Source organism: Camelus dromedarius, chromosome 11, assembly GCF_036321535.1.
Source record: "Camelus dromedarius isolate mCamDro1 chromosome 11, mCamDro1.pat, whole genome shotgun sequence".
NCBI classification, from domain to species: Eukaryota; Metazoa; Chordata; class Mammalia; order Artiodactyla; family Camelidae; genus Camelus; species Camelus dromedarius.
In genome coordinates, this window is record NC_087446.1 from 35,703,165 (window position 1) to 35,722,811 (window position 19,647).

General features: G+C 35.7%; 1 protein-coding gene across 10 annotated transcripts in view; it reads left to right on the forward strand.

Annotated features, from left to right (window-relative positions):
- SPIC (Spi-C transcription factor) overlaps window positions 1-4,152 on the forward strand; it is a 54,894-nt gene extending 50,742 nt beyond the window's left edge. For all 10 annotated transcript variants that reach the window (XM_031462950.2, XM_064491637.1, XM_031462954.2 and 7 more), the window contains one exon: window positions 3,410-4,152. In XM_031462950.2, coding sequence (XP_031318810.1) covers window positions 3,410-3,837 — 428 coding nt within the window. In that variant the 3' untranslated portion in view covers window positions 3,838-4,152. The remainder of the gene's footprint in view (window positions 1-3,409) is intronic.
- Window positions 4,153-19,647: the final 15,495 nt, after the last annotated feature.

The following is a 19,647-nucleotide window of genomic DNA, read 5'->3' on the forward strand; positions in this document are numbered from 1 at the left end:
TGTAGCCATTATGGAGAACAGTATGAAGATTCCTTAAAAAATCTAAAAATAAAGTTACCATATGATCCAGCAATCCCACTCCTGGGCATATATCCAAAGAAAACTCTAATTTGAAAAAATACAGACACTCTAGTATTCACAGCAGCACTATTTACAATAGCCAAGACATGGAAGCAACCTAAATGTCCACTGGCAGATGATTGGATAAAGAGGTGTGGTATATATACACAATGAAATACTACTCAGTCATAAAAAATGAAATAATGCCATTTGCAACAATGTGAATGGACCTAGAGATCATCAAAGTAAGTAAGTCAGACAGAGAAAGACAAATATCGTATAATATCACTTATACATATAATCTAAAAAATGAGACAAATGAACTTACTAACAAAACAGAAACAGACTCACAGACATAGAAAACAAAGTTAAGGTTAAGGAATGGTGGGGGAGAGATAAATTGGGGATTTGGGATTAGCAGACACAAACTACTATATATAAAATAGATAAAGTCCTACAGGATAGAGCACAGGGAAGTATATTCAATATCTTGTAATAACCTATAATGAAAAAGAATATGAGAAGTATATATATATGTGTGTAACTGAATCACGATGCTGTACCCAGAAACTAACACACCATTGTAAATCAACTATACTAGCTATACTTTAGTAAGAAAAAAATATTAAAAAAACAGTGTACTGTATCCTAGAATGATAAAATTCTAAATATGCAGTAATATTCTAACCCAGCAAGGAATAATGTATAAAATCACATAAATAAAATAAATTACTGAATATTAGTATTGAATATTGAGTGATGGTAGTAATTTAATATGAGGAGGATAACACTTCTACCTCTGTCACCTACACATATATATTTTTTTAAACAAACAAGCCAACTAACTACTAACTCCAGGGTGTGACCCTTGTATCTTTTCAGTGATGTTTTGTGCTGTGGATCTTTGTCATTAGGGAACATATCATTTACCATTTTCTGATTTTAGAGCTAGTCTTCCACCTGAAATAGGGGTACATTTAAAACAAATTTCAAAACACTTTGGGGATTCATTATTGGAAGAAAAATAGTACATACATAAAACAGAACATGTATAGTTATTAAAAGGCAAAGAGGCATACTTTAAATTTTGATACAGAAAGAACTCTAAAATACATTTTAGTTTCTGTTGTAATCCTCTTTAATTCCATAATTCAAAAGTGATAATGCTCATTATTAAAAATTCAAATGATTCAGAAGTATGTAAAGAATAAGTGAAAATATTCTTTCTTCTCATGCTATGCCCTAGAAGTAACCATTGTCAACAGTTTGATTTTTCCTCTGTCTATAGCTTATCTCTATAGTGTTCTATGATTTATTTAAGATATATTAATCACTGGAAAAAGTACAAAGTAGTCAAATATCATTTTTCTTATTTTTTTTTAGTTAAAGTATAGTCAGTTTGCAATGTTATGTTAATGTCTGGTGTACAGCATAATAGTTCAGTCATACATATACATGCATATATTCTTTTTCATTATAGGTTACTACAAGATATTGAATATATTTCCCTGGCTATATGGTATAAACTTATTGTTTATCTATTTTATATATAGCAGTTAGTATCTGCAAATTTCAAACTCCCAGTTTATCCCTTCCCACCCCCCAACCCTGGTAACCTTAAGGTTGTTTTCTATGTCTGTGAGTCTGCTTCTGTTTTGTAAATGAGTTCATTTGTCTTTTTTTAGATTCCATATATAAGTGATATCATATGGTATTTTTTTTCTCTTTCTGGCTTTCTTCACTTAGAATGACGATCTCCACATCCATCCATGTTGCTGCAGGTGGCATTCTTTTTTATGGCTGAGTGGTATTCCATTGTATAATTATACCACAACTTCTTTATCCAGTCATCTGTTGATGGACATTTAGGTTGTTTCCATGTCTTGGCTATTGTAAATAGTGCTGCTATGAACATTGGGGTGCATGCAAAATAGTAAGATACCATTTTAAATTTTTTAAGGAGACGCATCTGTTTATATATGCAAAAAATAAAACATTTCTAGAAGTATATAGGATAGATTGGAGCTTTTACTTTCACTTTGTGCTTCTGTTTGAATTTCTTATCACATAATACTTTTATTTTTAAACAGTAAAAATTTAAACATTGTTTTCAAAATTGAAAATAAACATTTAAAAGATGAGGCTCCACTGTAATTAATTTCACCACTGGATTCTCATCCAGTAAGAATGAGTTTGTTTAAGGCTGTGACTTTAATTCATGATGCTTTTTGGTAAGTCCCTTTCATTTCTCAATTCATAAACTCAAGATAATATAACACAAAAGATAATCTTTATAAAAACTTTTGAGGTTTTAGGATGAATGATGACTGATGCATGAGTATTACACCCCAGAGACTATTTAAAGCAGCTTGGGAATCCACTATTCTACTTTCTCAAGGGGAAAATGGAATTTGGCTATGGAGTTTTTAGCTACTGACAGATCTGGCAGGGCGCGGTATTTGCAGACCAATTCAGAAGTCACAAAACTCGTTCTCACCTTTGTTCCCCAATCCACTGAGTAAACCAAAAACAACAAATCTTCCAAAAGTTTCTTTTCTAGTTATTCTGAAATACGAAGGGCTGCATTCCTAAAAGAGATTAAAAACTCTGGCAGTACTGTTTTATTTCACAGCAATGAAAAGTATCACAGTGCTTACTGTCATCGCTCATAAATAATGTCAAGTGTCATGAAGATATTCTGGCATTTTCCACTCTGATTTTTTCAATTTTTTTTTTGGTCTTTTCTATTCTTTACTTTTCAAGTAATTATGCAGAACCAGAGTTAGCAATTTTACATGTCTTTATAATTGATTTAACTTATATTTGCACACTGTTTTGTATTTTACAAAATGCATTCCCCTCCTGTACCTCATTTGACTTAACTTATTTGAATAAAACCCCTTCAAATGATTTGCTTTTTGGAAATGGCTTTTGAGGCTTCTCTTTAAAACTAGTAAACTTTGCAGTCCACTTGTCTCAGTTTTGTTGTTCTGTACACAGTTTAACATATGACATAAAACTAGTCAAGATTTAACTGTGAAGAAAGAGCACACACAAGGGAGAAGCACGTAAAGAGGCTCCATGCTTCCCTTCCCCAGTGAAGGACAGTACAAAATTTTTGACAACTTCCCCAACAAAGCAAGGTTCAGTTGAAACTTCAATAGGCCAAACAGACCCTTGATTTTCATGTCCCGTAAAATGATACTGTAAATACATTCTAAGGAGGTGAGTAGGAGGGAAACCAGCCCTAATGCAGCTTTGAATTCTGTAGTCACTCAACAAACCTTTCCCGAGGATATTCCTTGTGTACAACCACTGTGGAGTCTGACAATGTTTTCCTCTGTTCTAGGAAGGAAGAAGCTCCGACTGTTTGAATACCTTCACGAATCCCTGTGTAATCCCGAGATGGCGTCTTGTATTCAGTGGATAGATCAAACCAAAGGCATCTTTCAGTTTGTATCAAAAAACAAAGAAAAACTTGCCCAACTTTGGGGGAAAAGAAAAGGCAACCGGAAGACCATGACTTACCAGAAAATGGCCAGAGCCCTGAGGAATTATGGAAGAACTGGGGAAATCATCAAAATCCGGAGAAAGTTAACTTACCAATTCAGTGAGGCCATTCTCCAAAGACTTTCTCCATCTTATTTCTTGGAAAAAGATATCTTCTACTCACAGTATGTTCAACCCGACCAAGGATATCTCAGTTTAAATAACTGGAATGCAAATTATAATTATACATATGCAAATTACCATGAGCTAAGTCACCCTAATTGCTAAATGCACTCTTACATTTCAATTTTCTAGCATTGGAAATTCCTACAAATTTTAGGATTTTTCACTTAAAGCAAATACTGAAGAAAAAATAACTTTATTATTGCTGTCTTTTGTGAACTAGTACATAATCTCTACTAACTTGAGAAATTTTGCCAGTGAACAACTTTAAAATGATCAAGTCTCATTTGAAAGTATAGACTAAATGTCCTTCCTCTAACCATTGTCTTTGCAATGCTTTCTTCTAGATTAATAATGCCAGTAGAGATTATTTGATTTATATATTGATTTAAACATTGTTTTCCTGTCATACACTCAGACAAACAAATCACTGTAATACATATAACCAACAGCTTTAGCAACAAAACAAAAAAATGATTGCCTGTGATAGTGTTCAGGCCAAATAACATTCATAGCTTTAAAAACTTCAGTGGCGAAAAATAAAGCTGCCATGTGATCCAGCAATTCCATTCCTGAGTATAAATCCAAAGAAAATGAAAACACTAATTCAAAAAGATAATGCACCCCAATGTTCATAGCAGCATTATTTATAATAGCCAAGATATGGAAGCAACATAAGTGCCCATTGACAGATGAATGGATAAAGATGTGGTATATTAAATATAAGAAGATATTATATATATGTGGAATATTACTTAGCCATAAAAATGAAATTCTTCCTTTTGCAATAATGTGATGGACCTAGAAAGTATTATACTTAGTGAAATAAGTCAGATGGAGAAAGACAAATATTGTATATTATCACTTATATGTGGAATCAAAAAATGGAACCAAACGAATATAGCTAATAAATGAATATAGCAAAATAGAAACAGACTCAAAGACAGAGAACAGGCTAGTTACTTGTGGGGAGGGGGGAAAGGGAGGGGGCAAGACAGGGGTAGAGGATTAAGAAGTACCGGCTACTGTGTATAAAATAAGATACAAGAATGCAATGTACCTCATAGGGAATATAGTCAATATTTTATGATAGTTTTAAATGGAGCATAATCTAGAAAAATATTGAATCACTATGTAGTACACCTGAAACTCACATCTGGAGCTAATATTGTAAATTGACTGCATTTTTAAAAAATAAATAAATAAATAAACATCTTAAAATGAAAACTTTAGTGGCTATCCTGAACCTATATTTTCCCTGTATTTCAGACCTCACAGTCTATAACCCTGTGGGGCTAAAGAAGCGATGACTTAAGAAAAATGCCACCTACAAACTCCAAAGCCTGTACTGCCTACAAATCATTTCCTTGCATATTTCTCTCTTGCCTAGGGTAGATCCAGGAGCTGGAGTCCCTTGCCGTCCTGCTACTCAGCCACACGGAGGTGCTCTTGCACCGTTAGCGCTCTGGTCCAACCTTGGACCACCATCTCCTCTTTCCTTGAACTAGCCCAGATAAGTCCTAATTGGAGCTGTTGGAGAAAAAAATTAAAAAGTAAAAGACTTTGATAAAAGATGGAGACTAGCAAATAATAAACCCAGAGAAGAACCGGGAGTTAGGCAGTCTTGCTTGAAAGATACGGTTTATTCTCAACATTCCATAAGAAACTCTGGGAAGAGACTCTTTGTTTCTTACTTGCTGCTTGGCAGGTTTATGCATATGCCATCTGTATTACCATGAAGCAGGAGAGCTTCCTAGGTTGTATGGTCCATCTTCAGTCAAGGCCAAGAGGGCCTGGCCAGCATGTCAAAAGCTCCCTGGAGCTTGCCCTATCAGATTTGTTGCACTCCAAGTCTCCTCTTTTCCTTTGTGCGTTCTTGGTGCCATTCCTTCCCCAGGGACTCTTCAGAAAGAACATGATGGACCTAGAGTGACTAAATGGAGGCTAACTCGATATTGGCCATAGCCACATGGAGTCTGGGTTTGCCTGTGTCCTTCCCAAATTCATATGTTGAAACCTAATCCCTAATGGGATGGTATTTGGTGGTGGTGGTGGTGGGGAGGTTATTAGGTCATAAAGGTGGATCCCTAATGAATGGGTTTAGTGTCCTCATAAAAGAGATTTCAGAGAGACTTTCCCCTTCCACCATGTGAGGGTACTAGAAGGTTGTCGTGTGAACCAGGAAGTGGGCCCTCACCAGACGCTGAATCTGCTGGCACCTTGATCTTGGTCTTCCCAGCTTCCTGAACTGTGAGAAATAAATTTCTGTTTATAAGCCACCCAGCTTATGATATTCTGTTATAGCTGCCTGGATGGACTAAAACAGTTTCAGTTAATGCTAACATCAAAGTAGGACTCAGCATTTACACTCATTGTCCCACAAAGTAAATAGGCTTGATAAAATTAATCAAGAACATAAATTTTAACAAAGATTTGAAAGAGGAAATGGTGAAGAGGGTTTACAACAGAAATCATTCAGCCAATAATGTAGTAAAATTCCATTCACATTTTGCTTCACCTCATCATCCCTCCTACACCCAATACAAGCCTGAGGGCTTCTTCTCCCAAAAGCCCTCAGTCAGCTTCAATTCTCAGTTCACAGAGAATTATAAAGAGTTGCTTCTTCTTGGGCAGAAACCTTGGCTCTTCTACCTAAAATACATCAATCAAAGCCTATTTTCACAAGCAAGTTCTTATAAAGATGCTCATACCAGCAGCTCAAAGACTAACCCTCTCCATATATTATGGGAAATGATACCCTATTTCAAACAGAGTGTTACTCCCTGCCCCCACCCAAGGACAAGGAAGAATGACTTCGAGCCTTTATTCGTGGCCCTCGTTCTCTGGTAGGTGAAACCCCATCCTTGGGCATCTTGTCACTTTCATCTGGTTGAATGGATCAGTTAAACTCTTTCCCAGTGAACAGGAGTTCTGAGAAGCAATTCTGTCCAGTTACAGAGCATCCCCTGGGCAGCTTCCCATTATTTGATCTCTTGGCCCAGGTAGTAAGCATGAAATCTTTCCTTCCAGGTGACTGTCAACTTCCTTTAAATCACAAGATCCTCCTCTGGGCTCTGATCCTGGAGTTTATGGTTCTTCTGTTTAGTTTATCCTCTTTTCTCTCTTTGTTTCGTCCTGTTCATAGCCTTATGAACAGTGATGAGAATAATTTCTTTTTCCTCATCCCAGCCATTCTATGTAGGAAATAGGAAATAGGAAATATTCTATGGGGCAGCCCCGCTCAAATTCATCTCCTTTACTAAATTAAGGAAAAAAACCAAATGCATGAAGTGGATGGCAGCATAATTATAATACATAAACTGAAAAGCAGCTAAAATAATTTCCTTTCCTTCTTCCTCCGTTTCCTTCTTTCTGTTGTTGCCCTGTGCCTGGAAGAATATGCCATGCTCTGGGTAACCAGTGCTAAGTGAAACAGACATGGTTCCTTCTAACCTGAAGCTTCAATTCTATCAATAATTAATCATAATTTATAAATTCTGTTAATATTTAACCAAAATTTACCTAATGGCTTACTGATGAACAATTCCTTGATTAGTTGGGTACATATATAGTAAAGCACTTCAAGTGCATTAATGTGGTAGCATTAATTATTTCTAACCTTAACAGTGCATATTAATGTATATAACCCTATAAACATCATTCCAGATTAAGGTATGAAATATTTCCAAGTACTCCATAAGATTTTCTCACTTCTCTTCCCAATCTATGCCCACCTTCTTGAATATCGTATAAATGGACTCATACAATATATACTCTTCTGCACCTGGTTTTATTTTCCTCGAGGTAATATTTATAGAGCTTATCAATAACTAGAAATACCAGAAGCCTATTCTTTTGAATCATGATTTGTAAAGGATGGTATATATATTTTTTATAGCCCTGAAATCTCTCCTTTTAATCTCCAACTTTACAAATATAAAATGGACCCTGAATATTTCCATACTCACATGGATAGTGTCACTTTATTATCAAACACCATCCACACCTGTTCTTCAGAGGGCTGTAATGACTCTTATACATTCATATAACCACAATGTTTATTTATATTGAGATATTTTGGTGCATATATATTTTTCTCCAACTCACGTAATTTGGGTGGAATTTGATTTTGTATTTTGATGATGTGGATTCTGATAATAAAGATAGTAATGTAAAATAGGTTTTAAACATTTACTCCTTTTTTAGACATTGATGAATGTTAATGAAAACATTTTTAACAACTAAAATGAACCAAATGTTTTCAAGTTTTCTGCCCCCAACTCAGAGCTGAAGATACCTGTGTTTGCCCTTGCAGTGTGATGAAAAAGTGCTTTGAATTTGATGAATGGCTGCCTGTCTAACTTACACATGGATGGATTTTCAGGGCAGTGGGTAGATATAAGAAAGAAAGAGGACTGCAAGTAGGGATTGTGTGTTCTTTGTCAGTCATCAACAGTGAGGTATCCTGTGAATGTGTGAAATATTCCACCCCAAGAATTGTCTGTCAGGATAGCCCTGACTTACTCACATCATGAACTTTAATAAAGAGCCAGAAGTGGAAGAAGAATCTAGAGCATCCAGGTTTTTTCAGTAGTGGGCCACATAATCAGAAGCCCAAATAAGGAGGGCATGTGAATGTTTTAATGGTGATCGATGAGTCAATCATTGGTGCCAAAGAAGTAGATGTGGTTCAAAATGAGATATCTGCAAATCGTGCAAGAATAATGCTCTACCCAGTGATTGGATCTGCTATCAGAGGTAGATTTATTTTCTAGAGCTATAGAAGCTCGTGAAGATTCTCTTTGATAAGCAAGCCCATCCAGGATTTGTAGTGGTAGATTGATCAACAAAAGGCTAGTGAGTTCAGATCCTGCTTAAGTTAACAAACTAAATTTCCTATAAAAAAACATTTTAAGATGTAGAACAAGTGAAATTTTATGTAACAAGTATCTTTTACATAAGCAATTAAATTATAACAAGTCATGTGATGAAAGATCATACAAGTTTTAGAGTCAGGCTGATAGCTTTTGGACCATGTTGCTTCTTCTCATTAGCTTAGTAAAATCAGGAAGATCAGCTGGGATGCTCGGGGCCTCAAACTGGTTTAACATTTGCTGCTGACAACATCCTACTTCCTGGTACTGAATTTTGAAGCAGTAAACTCTCTTGGTTGTAACTGAAATCAGCTTTGACTCACTAAAGTATTCACTGGGATTTAATGAAGGGTATTAGATTGCTTACAGACTTTTCAAAAAAGCTGGAGAACAAGCAGCCAGATATAAAGCCCCAAATCACATCAAAGATCTGGCCAAGTGAGGACATCATTGTCATTGTTACCAGTCACCAGATGCTTCGACTTACATGTCACTGAACAGAGCTAGCATAGCATCACTGCTGCCCCCAGAAACTATCTGGCTGCAATGGCCATTGAATTCAGAGATGACTGTGTACATCACTAGATCCTCATTCAAATTCTGAAAAGGAAACTTCCAATTGGCTGATGCTTGGTCATGTGCTGGTCATGTGCTCATGCTTGGCTGCAAAGAAAGCTAGAAAAGTGATTATCTGGACTTTTGATTCTTGTACTGGGAGACTGTTTCTGTAGCCTATCAAGACGCACAAGGTCAAGAATTCCCCAAACATAGAAAGGGGTTCAGATGCTGGGCAGCCAAAAGAATGACAAAAGTTCATTTGAATTTTAAATTACACTAACAAGGATCAGAACATGTATAGTTTAATTTTAAAGACCTTTGCCCTACCTGGATAATCTCCAAAAATACTCTTTGTTCTTAGTACTTCTGTGGTCTTAGGAATTTAAACAGTTTCTAAACAACTTTTCCTTATCTTTCTGGGAAGACAGTTTTAGCACGGTATTTAAAAGTTCTTTGAATATCAAGTAAAATTGTAACTTCTATTTCTATAACTGAAACTAATCTAAGAAATTAAAGCTTATAATTTATAATTCTCACAGTATGGAGGCTTCACTCATAACTGTTTTCCTCAGTTGAGGAAGCTCTTACAATGTTCCAGTTTCATGATTTAGTTTTATCAAGGTTAAGTTTGAAGAGCTCAAAATAATACAATCAACCAGTCATAAGTATAAAAGATATTTTTTTTCCCAAGAGCATCTTCTGGTTGGCAGGGCTGACTCTGAGGATGTGAGGAGTGCATTGGAAGTGCTCAGGGTTCAGCGGTGCCTTAGGACCAGCTCTCAACCAATGAAAGATGGGCGTTGATAGATACTTACCTCGGCCTCTTCACCACTTAGTGGGAATAATGCTGAGGCATGTTATACTTCCTTATTCCCCTAGTGCTGTTCTCTGGAACCACCTCTCAAACTACTAACATTCACTTTTTTTGTCTCAGTTTTAGCTTTTGGAGGAGAAGGGGAATCCAACACACACCATTAACTGAATCAAGTTACTTATGACACTCAGTTTTATTAATTATGGGTGAGAGAAGTGCACCAGCATAGAACTTACTGGAATACTGGTGTGTTTGCTGTCTCTTCCCTTTCTCTCTCTCCCTCTCTTCCTCTTTCAGGCAGGCTATACCCTGAGTCAGGGTGGGTACTAGGAGCCCCATTTTATAGATGGAGAAACTGATGCTAGAAGCATTTAAGTAGCTTTTCTAAAGTCATCCTGCTAATGAGTGTCACAGTATCAGTTTGAACTCAGGTTCATCTAACTCTTTCTACTATGCCATCCTGTCTGCCAGTGTCAAGACTATCTTTGGTATCCGTTGACATAGGTTCTCCTGTGCCAATGCTAGATCTTTACAACTATCATTTTGCAGAAGAACCTTTGCTAAGTTTATTAAATGCCATTAACAAAAATCATATATAAAATTACCACCTGCTCTCCGTCACTGTTGGTGGGAGTGTATGTTAGTACCATCTTTGGAGAACAATTTGATGATCTTAATCAACGTTTTAAATCCACATAGGTAAAAATTACTGTATTTTCAATTTATATCAAGGTACTCATGTACAGAATTTAAACTTCAAATAGTTCCAAAAGGCTTATAATAAGAAACAATGGAACCTGGCTCCAACCCACCCCTCTTTCAGTCTTGCTCTCAGACGCATTCACTTCAAATTCTTTTAGCTATTTCTTCTGTTTATGACACATATCTAAATAAATGCCAGTGCTGCTATGTTCTTTGTTGTTGTTGTTTCAACTTTAGATGCTATCAACCTGCCCCTACTTACAGGACTTCAGGCTTCCTCTCATTTTTCTAAGATGTATCTTCAAAGAGCCTCTTAATCAACCTCACAGCAGGTTAATGTTTTCAGTCCCTGTACGTGTAAAAATATCTTCATTTTATCCTCATTTATATTTGATTTTTAGTTTGGATAAAGAATTCAAGAATGAATACTAGTGTCCTTCTGAATTTGGATGGCATTTTTTCATCTCCGTCTCACATTCACGATTTTTTGTGACATCAGAAATCCCTTCAGATGGTGGCTCCTTTTCTTTTCCTTTCTGAAAAATTTTAGATCTCCTTTCTGTCTTGGGTGTTCTAAAATTTCCGTTTGTGCCCTGGCATGGGTTTTTTTTTTTTTTTTTAATATATTGTGCTGAACATTTGATGCACATTTTAAACCTGAAGTCTCATGCTTTTCAGTTGTAGCAATTTATTCCCCACTATTTCCTCTGTTTCATATTTTGGACATTCTAGCTGACTTACTGTTAGACTTCATGAATTGACCCTGTAAGTCTTACAATTCCTTCTCTCTCTCTCTCTTTTTTTGGTGCATGTACATATACATTGTACTTACTTATTGATGACCAGTTTGTGGGCTAAGACAAGCACTATGTCATTTGTAACAAATTAACCTGGTAGGAACTAAACACAAGAATCTCAGCCAGGGCTTACTGTAGATACCATCAACACATTCATGAGAAAATTTTCAGTAGCTTGGCGAGAGATATCTTTAATCTTTTGAGCATAAATGGCAATTAAAGCAATGGATATAATTTATTTATTTAAAAATTTTTTCCTCTCTTTTTTAAAATTTTTTTTAATGAGGGGGAGGTAATTTTAGGTTTGCTTATTTATTTTTTTAAACAGAGGTACTGTAAGTTGAACCCAGGATCTTGGCATGCTAGGTGTCGGCAGCCTTAAGTGAGTAAGCCGTGAGGCCCCGGCCAAAGTTCACTATAGCTTACACCTGGTAAGAGGTAAACATACGCGTGCGCCAGTGGCGTGAACACCACGCATGCGCCAGTGGCGTGAGTCGGCATTATGAACAATACGCATGTGCGGGCAGCGTATATATTGAAAAAAGACAAGCGCATCAGGCCTGGGTGCGCCATTTTGTTGAACTAAAAGAAAGCGCTGATTGTCGTCGCCGCCCACTGTGCGCGCAACCCGCTTGTAGTACACCAAAGTGCTGTTTTGCTCTACGTCCGCTCCTCACGCATTGTGTCGGCTCCTCGTGCCTTTTTCCAGTTGGGCAGCTTACCTCCTCGGATCCCTCTTCAGCCTTCCTCGGCAGACACTAGGTATGCACTCTGCCACTGAGCTATATACCCTCCCTCCTCGATAAAATTTATTTTGGAAAGAGTACAGAAGTGAGAAGAAAGCCAAGCAATGTAGTTAATAAACAGACGATCACTTTAAAGTAGAGAAAGCTGAATAATAATCCAAAGTATAAAATAAACATGTATGGGTCCATATTGGTATAAATAAATGATTTAATAAATTAATTAAGGATAGTAGACAAATGTTGGATGCAGAATTCCAAATAGTGTATATAGATACTCTACCATCAGAAAGGTGGAGACAACTCCCCATTCTTTGTCTTTATAATAGAGAAAACTGACACTACCTCAGCCAAGTAACTAAGGTTAGCATCACCAATGATAAGTCATATTGATAGTATGTGCCCTTGATAAGATGTGTTGAGAACAGCACTTTACCTCTGTGGTCTTCCTCCCCTAAAACCCACAACCTGAGTCTAATGGTGAGAAAACAGACAAATGCAAGTTGGGGACATTATGCAATACACCTAACCAGTAATCCTCGAAATGTCAACATCATGAAAAACAGTGGAAGAAACTAAAGTAACTTCATCTTATCTCTTAAAGTTACCTCATCGTTTTTTGCTATATTTTTCATTGCATCTATTCTATACCCTTTCTTTCTCAACCAGCTTCTTTAGCTGTTAAATTAAACATGCTAAAAATGCTACTGACTCCTAGCTTCCAAGTCTGCATAACCTTGCAGCTTCTGAATTTATAGATACCTGGTATCTTCTGTCTTTACCTCTAAATTCAAATCCCCAAACATAATTTACTTGACCAGCCTGTCTTCCATAATAGTTTCCAGATGTCATTAATTACTGGCTCATCTGTAAAAGGGCTCACCCTCGTGCCATTTAGCTGTGACTAGTGGAGATGGGCAGACATTATTTGAGAAAGGGTATGCTTAGGTGGGCACCCCCCAAAACATTTCTACTGCAGATAATGTGGTTAAGAGAACACGATACCTTAGGGTGATGTGGTAAATAGCCTAATAACTGCCAAAAATGTCCTAATCTCCAGAGCCTGTGAATAATCTATGTGACATGGCAAAGGAGTATTAAGGGTGCAGCTACAAGTAAGGTTGTTAATTAGCTGACCTTAAAATAGGGAGAACAGCCTGATTACCCAGGTGAGTCCAATGGAATCGCTTACAAGCGTCGTTAAAGGTGGAAGAGGGAGGCAGAAGAGTCTACGTTAGAGTGACGAGATGTGAGTGAGACTCAGCCAGTCATTGCTAGCTTTGAAGATGGAAAGCATCCAGGAGCCAGTGAATGTGGGCATCTGCTAGAAGCTGGAAAATGCAAGAAAAAGCATTCCACTCTAGATCCTCCAGAAGGGAACGCAGTCCTGCCAACATCTTGATTTCAGCCCAGTGAGACCCATTTTTTGAACATCTGTCCAATAGACTGTAAGAAAATAATTCTTGTTTTTTAATTGAAGTTTAGTTGATTTACAATATTGCATCAGTTTTAGGTGTACAGCACAGTAATTCAGTGGGTTGTTTTTTTTTTTTTTGGCAGGTTATATTCCATTATAAGTTATTACAAGATATTGGATATGATTCTGTGTCCTATACAGTAAATTCTTTTTGCATGTCTATTTTATGTATAGTAGTTTGTATCTGGTAATCCAGTCCTCGTAATTAGTCCTTCTGCCCCTTCTTTGATAACCATAAATTTGTTTTCTATGTCTGTTGGTCTATTTCTGTTTTGTATATAGATTTATTTGTATTATTTTTTAGAGTCCATATATGAGTGATATCATATAGTATTTCTCTCTCTGACTTATTTCAGTAAGCATAATATTCTCTATTTATCCATGTTGCTGCAAATGGTAAAATTTCATTATTTTTTATAGCTGAGTAACATTCCACTATATGTATATGTATATGCCACATCTTCTTAAGCCAATTGTCTGTTGATGGGCACGTGGGTTGTTTCCATGTCTTGCCTATTGTAAATAATGCTATGAACATTGGAGTGTATGTACCTTCTCAAATTAGAGTTTTCATTTTTTCTGGCTATATACCCAGGAGTGGGATTGCTGTATCATATGGTAAATTTCTTTAAAAACCTCCATACTGTTTTCCATAGTGGCTGCACAAATTTACGTTCCCACCAATAGTGTAGGAGGATTCCTTTTTCTCCACATCCTCTCCAGCATTTATTTGTAGACTTTTTGATGATAGCCATTCTGACTGGTGTGACGTGATACCTCATTGTGGTTTTGATGTGCATTTCTCTTATAGTTAGCAATGTTGAGCATCTTTTCATGTGCCTGTTGGCCATTTATATATCTTCTTTGGAAAAATGTCTATTTAGGTCTTCTGCCCATTTTTTGATTGGGTTGTGGGTTTTTTTGATATTGAATTGTATGAACTGTTTATATATTTTGGATGTTAATGCCTGATCAGTCGCACCGTTTGCAAATATTTTCTCCCAATTATGTGGGTTTTTTGTTTTGCTGACAGTTTTCCTTTGCTGTGCAAAAGCTTTTAAGTTTGGTTACGTCCCATCTGTTTCTCTTCTCTTTTTCATCTTTTTTTTTTTTGTTGTTCCACTTTCTGGGATATTTCCTTGAATTCATATTCCAACTCAATTAAATTTTATGTTAGCTATTATATTTTAAATATCCAAATGTTTTATCTTGTTTTCTGACTTTTTATTTTTATTGTATCTTTTTATTCTGTAGACAAATTATCCTCTACTATCTCTCTAACATTATTTATTATATATATCTGTAGCTTTAAGTTTTTCTCCATTTCCAGTATAATCTCCTTTCTTTCCAAGCACTCCCCTCTACTTTATGTTTCAAATTTGCTTTTTCTTCTATTTTATGTTTGTGAGTTTCTTCAAATGTCTGATAATTCTTGTCTCTCCACTGATGTGTAAGGCACTAAAAAGCATTTTTGGCTAGAACTTGCTGACTATGGGCTTCACTTCAAGATGGTATGGTTGGGAGCTGGCTATTTCTTTGGGGATCCCAAGTATTACCACCTGCAAAAGAATATTCCTGAGAATACTCCTAGAGGGAGGCTGAAGAGGCATACACCTGGCTCCTGGGATTCTGGGGTTCCCATCATTCAGTAAGCAGATGGTCACCTAATATTAGTGTTTTCAGCTTCACGCTTCACTTTACCTCCCAACCTAAGTTGGAGCGATTCTGATCCACATTAATTTCTCCACATGATAAAGCTGTGATCTCCTGTTAGATGGAAGAATTTCTTTTCTGGATAAAGGACCAGGGGATGCAACTGTTGCACTTAGGCATTCAACTAATCACTCTGTTTTCAACTCTGTGATACCTGGTGCTTCCAAATTTTGAATTTCTCAACCAGAGGCAAATCAGCTTGGTTCTTAAGTTTCTTCTGTGTGTACACGTGGTTTGACATTTTTTCTTCTAAGGCAGTTACTACCCCTCCATTGGATCATTTTTGGGTCTGTTTCCATTGTCTGTTTTTCCTGTTGGTTCTGTTTCTTGTTATGTCTGGTAATTTTAAATTGAATATGAAAAATTAGACACTCTGGATGATATTATTTCCCCCAGAGAGAATTTATCTTGGCTTTTTTTCCTGGTGTGCAGCATAATGTTTCAGTTATGCATATACATACATATATTCGTTTTCATATTCTTTTTCATTATAGGTTACTACAAGATACTGAATATGGTTCCCTGTGCTATACAGAAGAAACTTGTTGCTTATCTATTTTATATATAGTAGTTAATATTTGCAACTCTCAAACTCCCAAATTTATCCTTTTCCCCCTCTTCCCCCTGGTAACTAAGTTTGTTTAGTATATCTGTGAGTCTGTTTCTGCTTTGTAGGTAAGTTCATTTGTGTCTTCTTTTTTCTTTTTATTTATATTCCACATATGAGTGATATCATATGGTATTTTTCTTTCTCTTTTTGGCTTACTTTACTTAGAATAATGATCTCCAGTTTCATCCATGCTGCTGCAAATGGCATTATTTTATTCTATTTTATGGCTGAGTAGTATTCCATTGTATAAATATACCACAGTGTCTTTATCCAGTCATCTGTTGATGTACATTTAGGTTGCTTCCATGTCTTGGCTATTGTATATAGTGCTTCTGTGAACATTGTAGTGCATGTATCTTTTCGAATTAGAGTTCTCTCTGGATATATGCCCAGGAGTGGGTTTGCTGATTATATGGTATATCTTAGCTTTGATTAGAAGATAGATTAGGAACAGATCACTTTAATTCAGTCAGGGACTGAGCTAATTCAAGGTTGGGTTTCAGTCTTTATAAGGTGTAAGTTATTTTTTATACTGTCTTCTAGGATATAGCCCTGCATATATGTTTTACTTACATTTAAAATTTTACTTTTAAACATCTGTAGTGTGATTTAAAAAAATAAATCAGGTAACAAGAGTTTTGCAAATATGTACTTTTCAAACAGTATATATTTACTTACGAGGAGTAATAGGAAGTGTACCATGTTGTTGGAATACAATGTTAAGCTATAGGATTATCATGCTACTTCATCTTGGAGAATGCATTTTATTCACAGATAGGAACAACAAACATTATTTTTTCATTAAAACAAATTTTGTTGTATCCATTGATAGAATGCATTAGTTCCATGAATTCTTATGCTAAATCCTCAAATGATTTTTCACTTCTGGTGGATTGTTTCAGTTTTTGTACCCTAGAAGTCATTCTCTTTGAAATTTAGAGGAGAAGTTTGGGAAGCACTGATTGCATCTAATTTGCTTCTTCCTCCTTCTCTATTGCTCTGATGGCCAGGATATTAGGAACATCACATCCCAGACATTCAGTAACAAGCAATCCCATTAATTTTTTTAATCCATTTATTTAAACACTCTCATTCATGACTTCTGATTTAATTGGCCCTTTTGGGAAGTAGATGGAGGCATAAGCTATATCTATTTCTGTTTACCCATTGCATTATTTTATTCATTGCCTTTTTTGGGTAAGCTTCCTTTGAGTTTATCTTCAAAGACAGTGACATGGTTTTTTAATTTTGTGTGGCACTTTTATTAAAATCACTAGGAAATCAACTTACTCTAATACAAGGAAGTTAGATAATCAACATAAAAGGTAATGGTGTTTCTTAGGCTACCTAAAAGGAATTACTATATTTCTGTACTTTAAAAATATTTAAGACACTTCAAAGTATAAGGAAAACCATCAGTTTTATGCATTTAGTCATAAGAAATTAGTATTTCTCCTAGATGTCTCTATGCAAATTATTTCAGAGGCAAAACCACCCAACACTTTTAATGGATAGTTTTATAAGCATTTATATGTAGGGACTACATGATATCACGATGGTGTAAAAACCCTTTTGCAGTGCAAGAATATCCTAGCATGTCCCCTGAGTGGTAGGAGGAATATGTCACTCCAACTTATAAAAATATTTTTGCTGTCTTATTACCTTCATACTGAATACCTCATTCAGATCATTTGACTTTATGGAGTACAAAGAGACTCATTTTGGTTGCAATAAATAAGAGAACTTTTAAAACTATTTCTTAGATTGGCATATGACTTTTCATGAGGGTTTGGCACTACCTGGGGAGGGATTTTTAGGAGAAAAGAAATCACAAGTAAATTAAATAGGTGAAAGGGCATTGCAATGGGTTTATGGCATAGAAAATATTCACATAACAAAATACAGGGGTGTTATGCTTTTAAAAAATGTGTGTGTATAGATTAAGTTTCCTCTATGAATGACTTGGAGCCTACAAAGCCTAAGTTTGAATTTTCAGTCTTGGACAGTGACTTAAAATTTCTGACACACAGTTTATTCATTGTTATAATGTAGATATTATTCTCCTTCAAGGTTGTCCTGAGGACTAAATGATACACCTACCTCATAGAAAAACCATGTCACTCCAATTAAAAGTGACCCCAAATATAACTTAATCTCTCATTTTCTCAATGAAATGTTCAAAAAATGTTTTAAGTCACTTGAAAATATAAACTTCTAGGGTGTAGATTAGTCAAATGACTGTGTTTAGTATGGTAGTTTTGTTACAACTTCTGGCTCTGACTGCCCTTGGGCAAGCACTTATGGTCTTTGGTGACATCCCCTACACAGGAGGAAAATATGATGACCCAACTCAAATGCCTTTTGGTAGAATTCAAAACACACATATCCATAGGCTGTATTGCACCTTGCATTAGTTTGCTAAAGCTGCTGTGACAGAATATTTTAAATTGGGTGGCTTAAGCAACAGAAATTTATTGTCTTAACAGTTCTGGAGACTAGAAGTTGGAAATCAAGATGTTTTCAGGATTGGTTGCTCTGAGGGCTATAAAGGAAGGATGTGGTCTTGGCCTCTTTTTTTGGCTGTAGATGGCCATCTTCTCCCTGTATGTCTTCATGTTATCTTCTCTCTATGCATCTCTGTGTCCAAATTTTCCCTTTTTATAAGGACACTAGGCCTATTGGATTAAGGACCCATCCTACTCCAGTAGGACCTCATCCTAACTAATTACATCTGCATCAGCTTTATTTCCAAAATGTCACATTCTGAGATACTGGAAGTTAGATCTTCAGTGTATGAATTTTGGGAGACATGATTCAATCCATAGCACACCCACGTAGAACTTTGTGCTACACTTCACAATTGTATGATCTTTAATATATTATATCTTCCAAAGTATTAATGAAAAAGACAACCTCTTTGAGATTAAATATTTACTCAAAATGTTATGCAGTTTATTAAAAGTCAATCGACATAATGCTCAATTAACAGATAAAAAAAAGCAATTCTACTCAATAGTTGCAGAAAAACATTTTAAAAATACAAACTATTCATTATAAAACTTGGAAAACTAGGACTAGAAGGGAACTTTCTTAAATTGAAATCAATTACACAGACACACACACAGTCTATAGCTCTATAGACTTTTGAGATAGGGCATAAGACCAGGTTTCCCACTGTCATCAATTTTATTCCACACTGTTCTGGAAGTACTAGTGACTTTAATAAGACAAAAAATTTAAATCATAAGAAATAAAAGGCATGAGCATTGGATTTAAAAAATAAAAATTTATTATTTGCAGGTATAACTATGTAAATAAAAATCCTAAATATTTACAAATTATTTAGAATTAATAGGTAAGTTTAACAAACTTGCTGAATATAAAGTCACTGGACACAAATTAATGGCATTTCTAGGTAGCAGCAATAAAAAGTTAGAAAAATGAAAAATTTTAAATAATAATATTTTTAAAAACAAAAAATAAAAATTCCCTTGGGGAAAAAACTGTATTGCAGTTTAAATGAATCAACATTTAGGCAGAATATCCACTAGAGGAAAAAATTGAAGGGGAAAAAAACCCTCTCTCTAGACTGAAGAGGTAGGAAAGCTGAGCATTGCAGATGAGTTT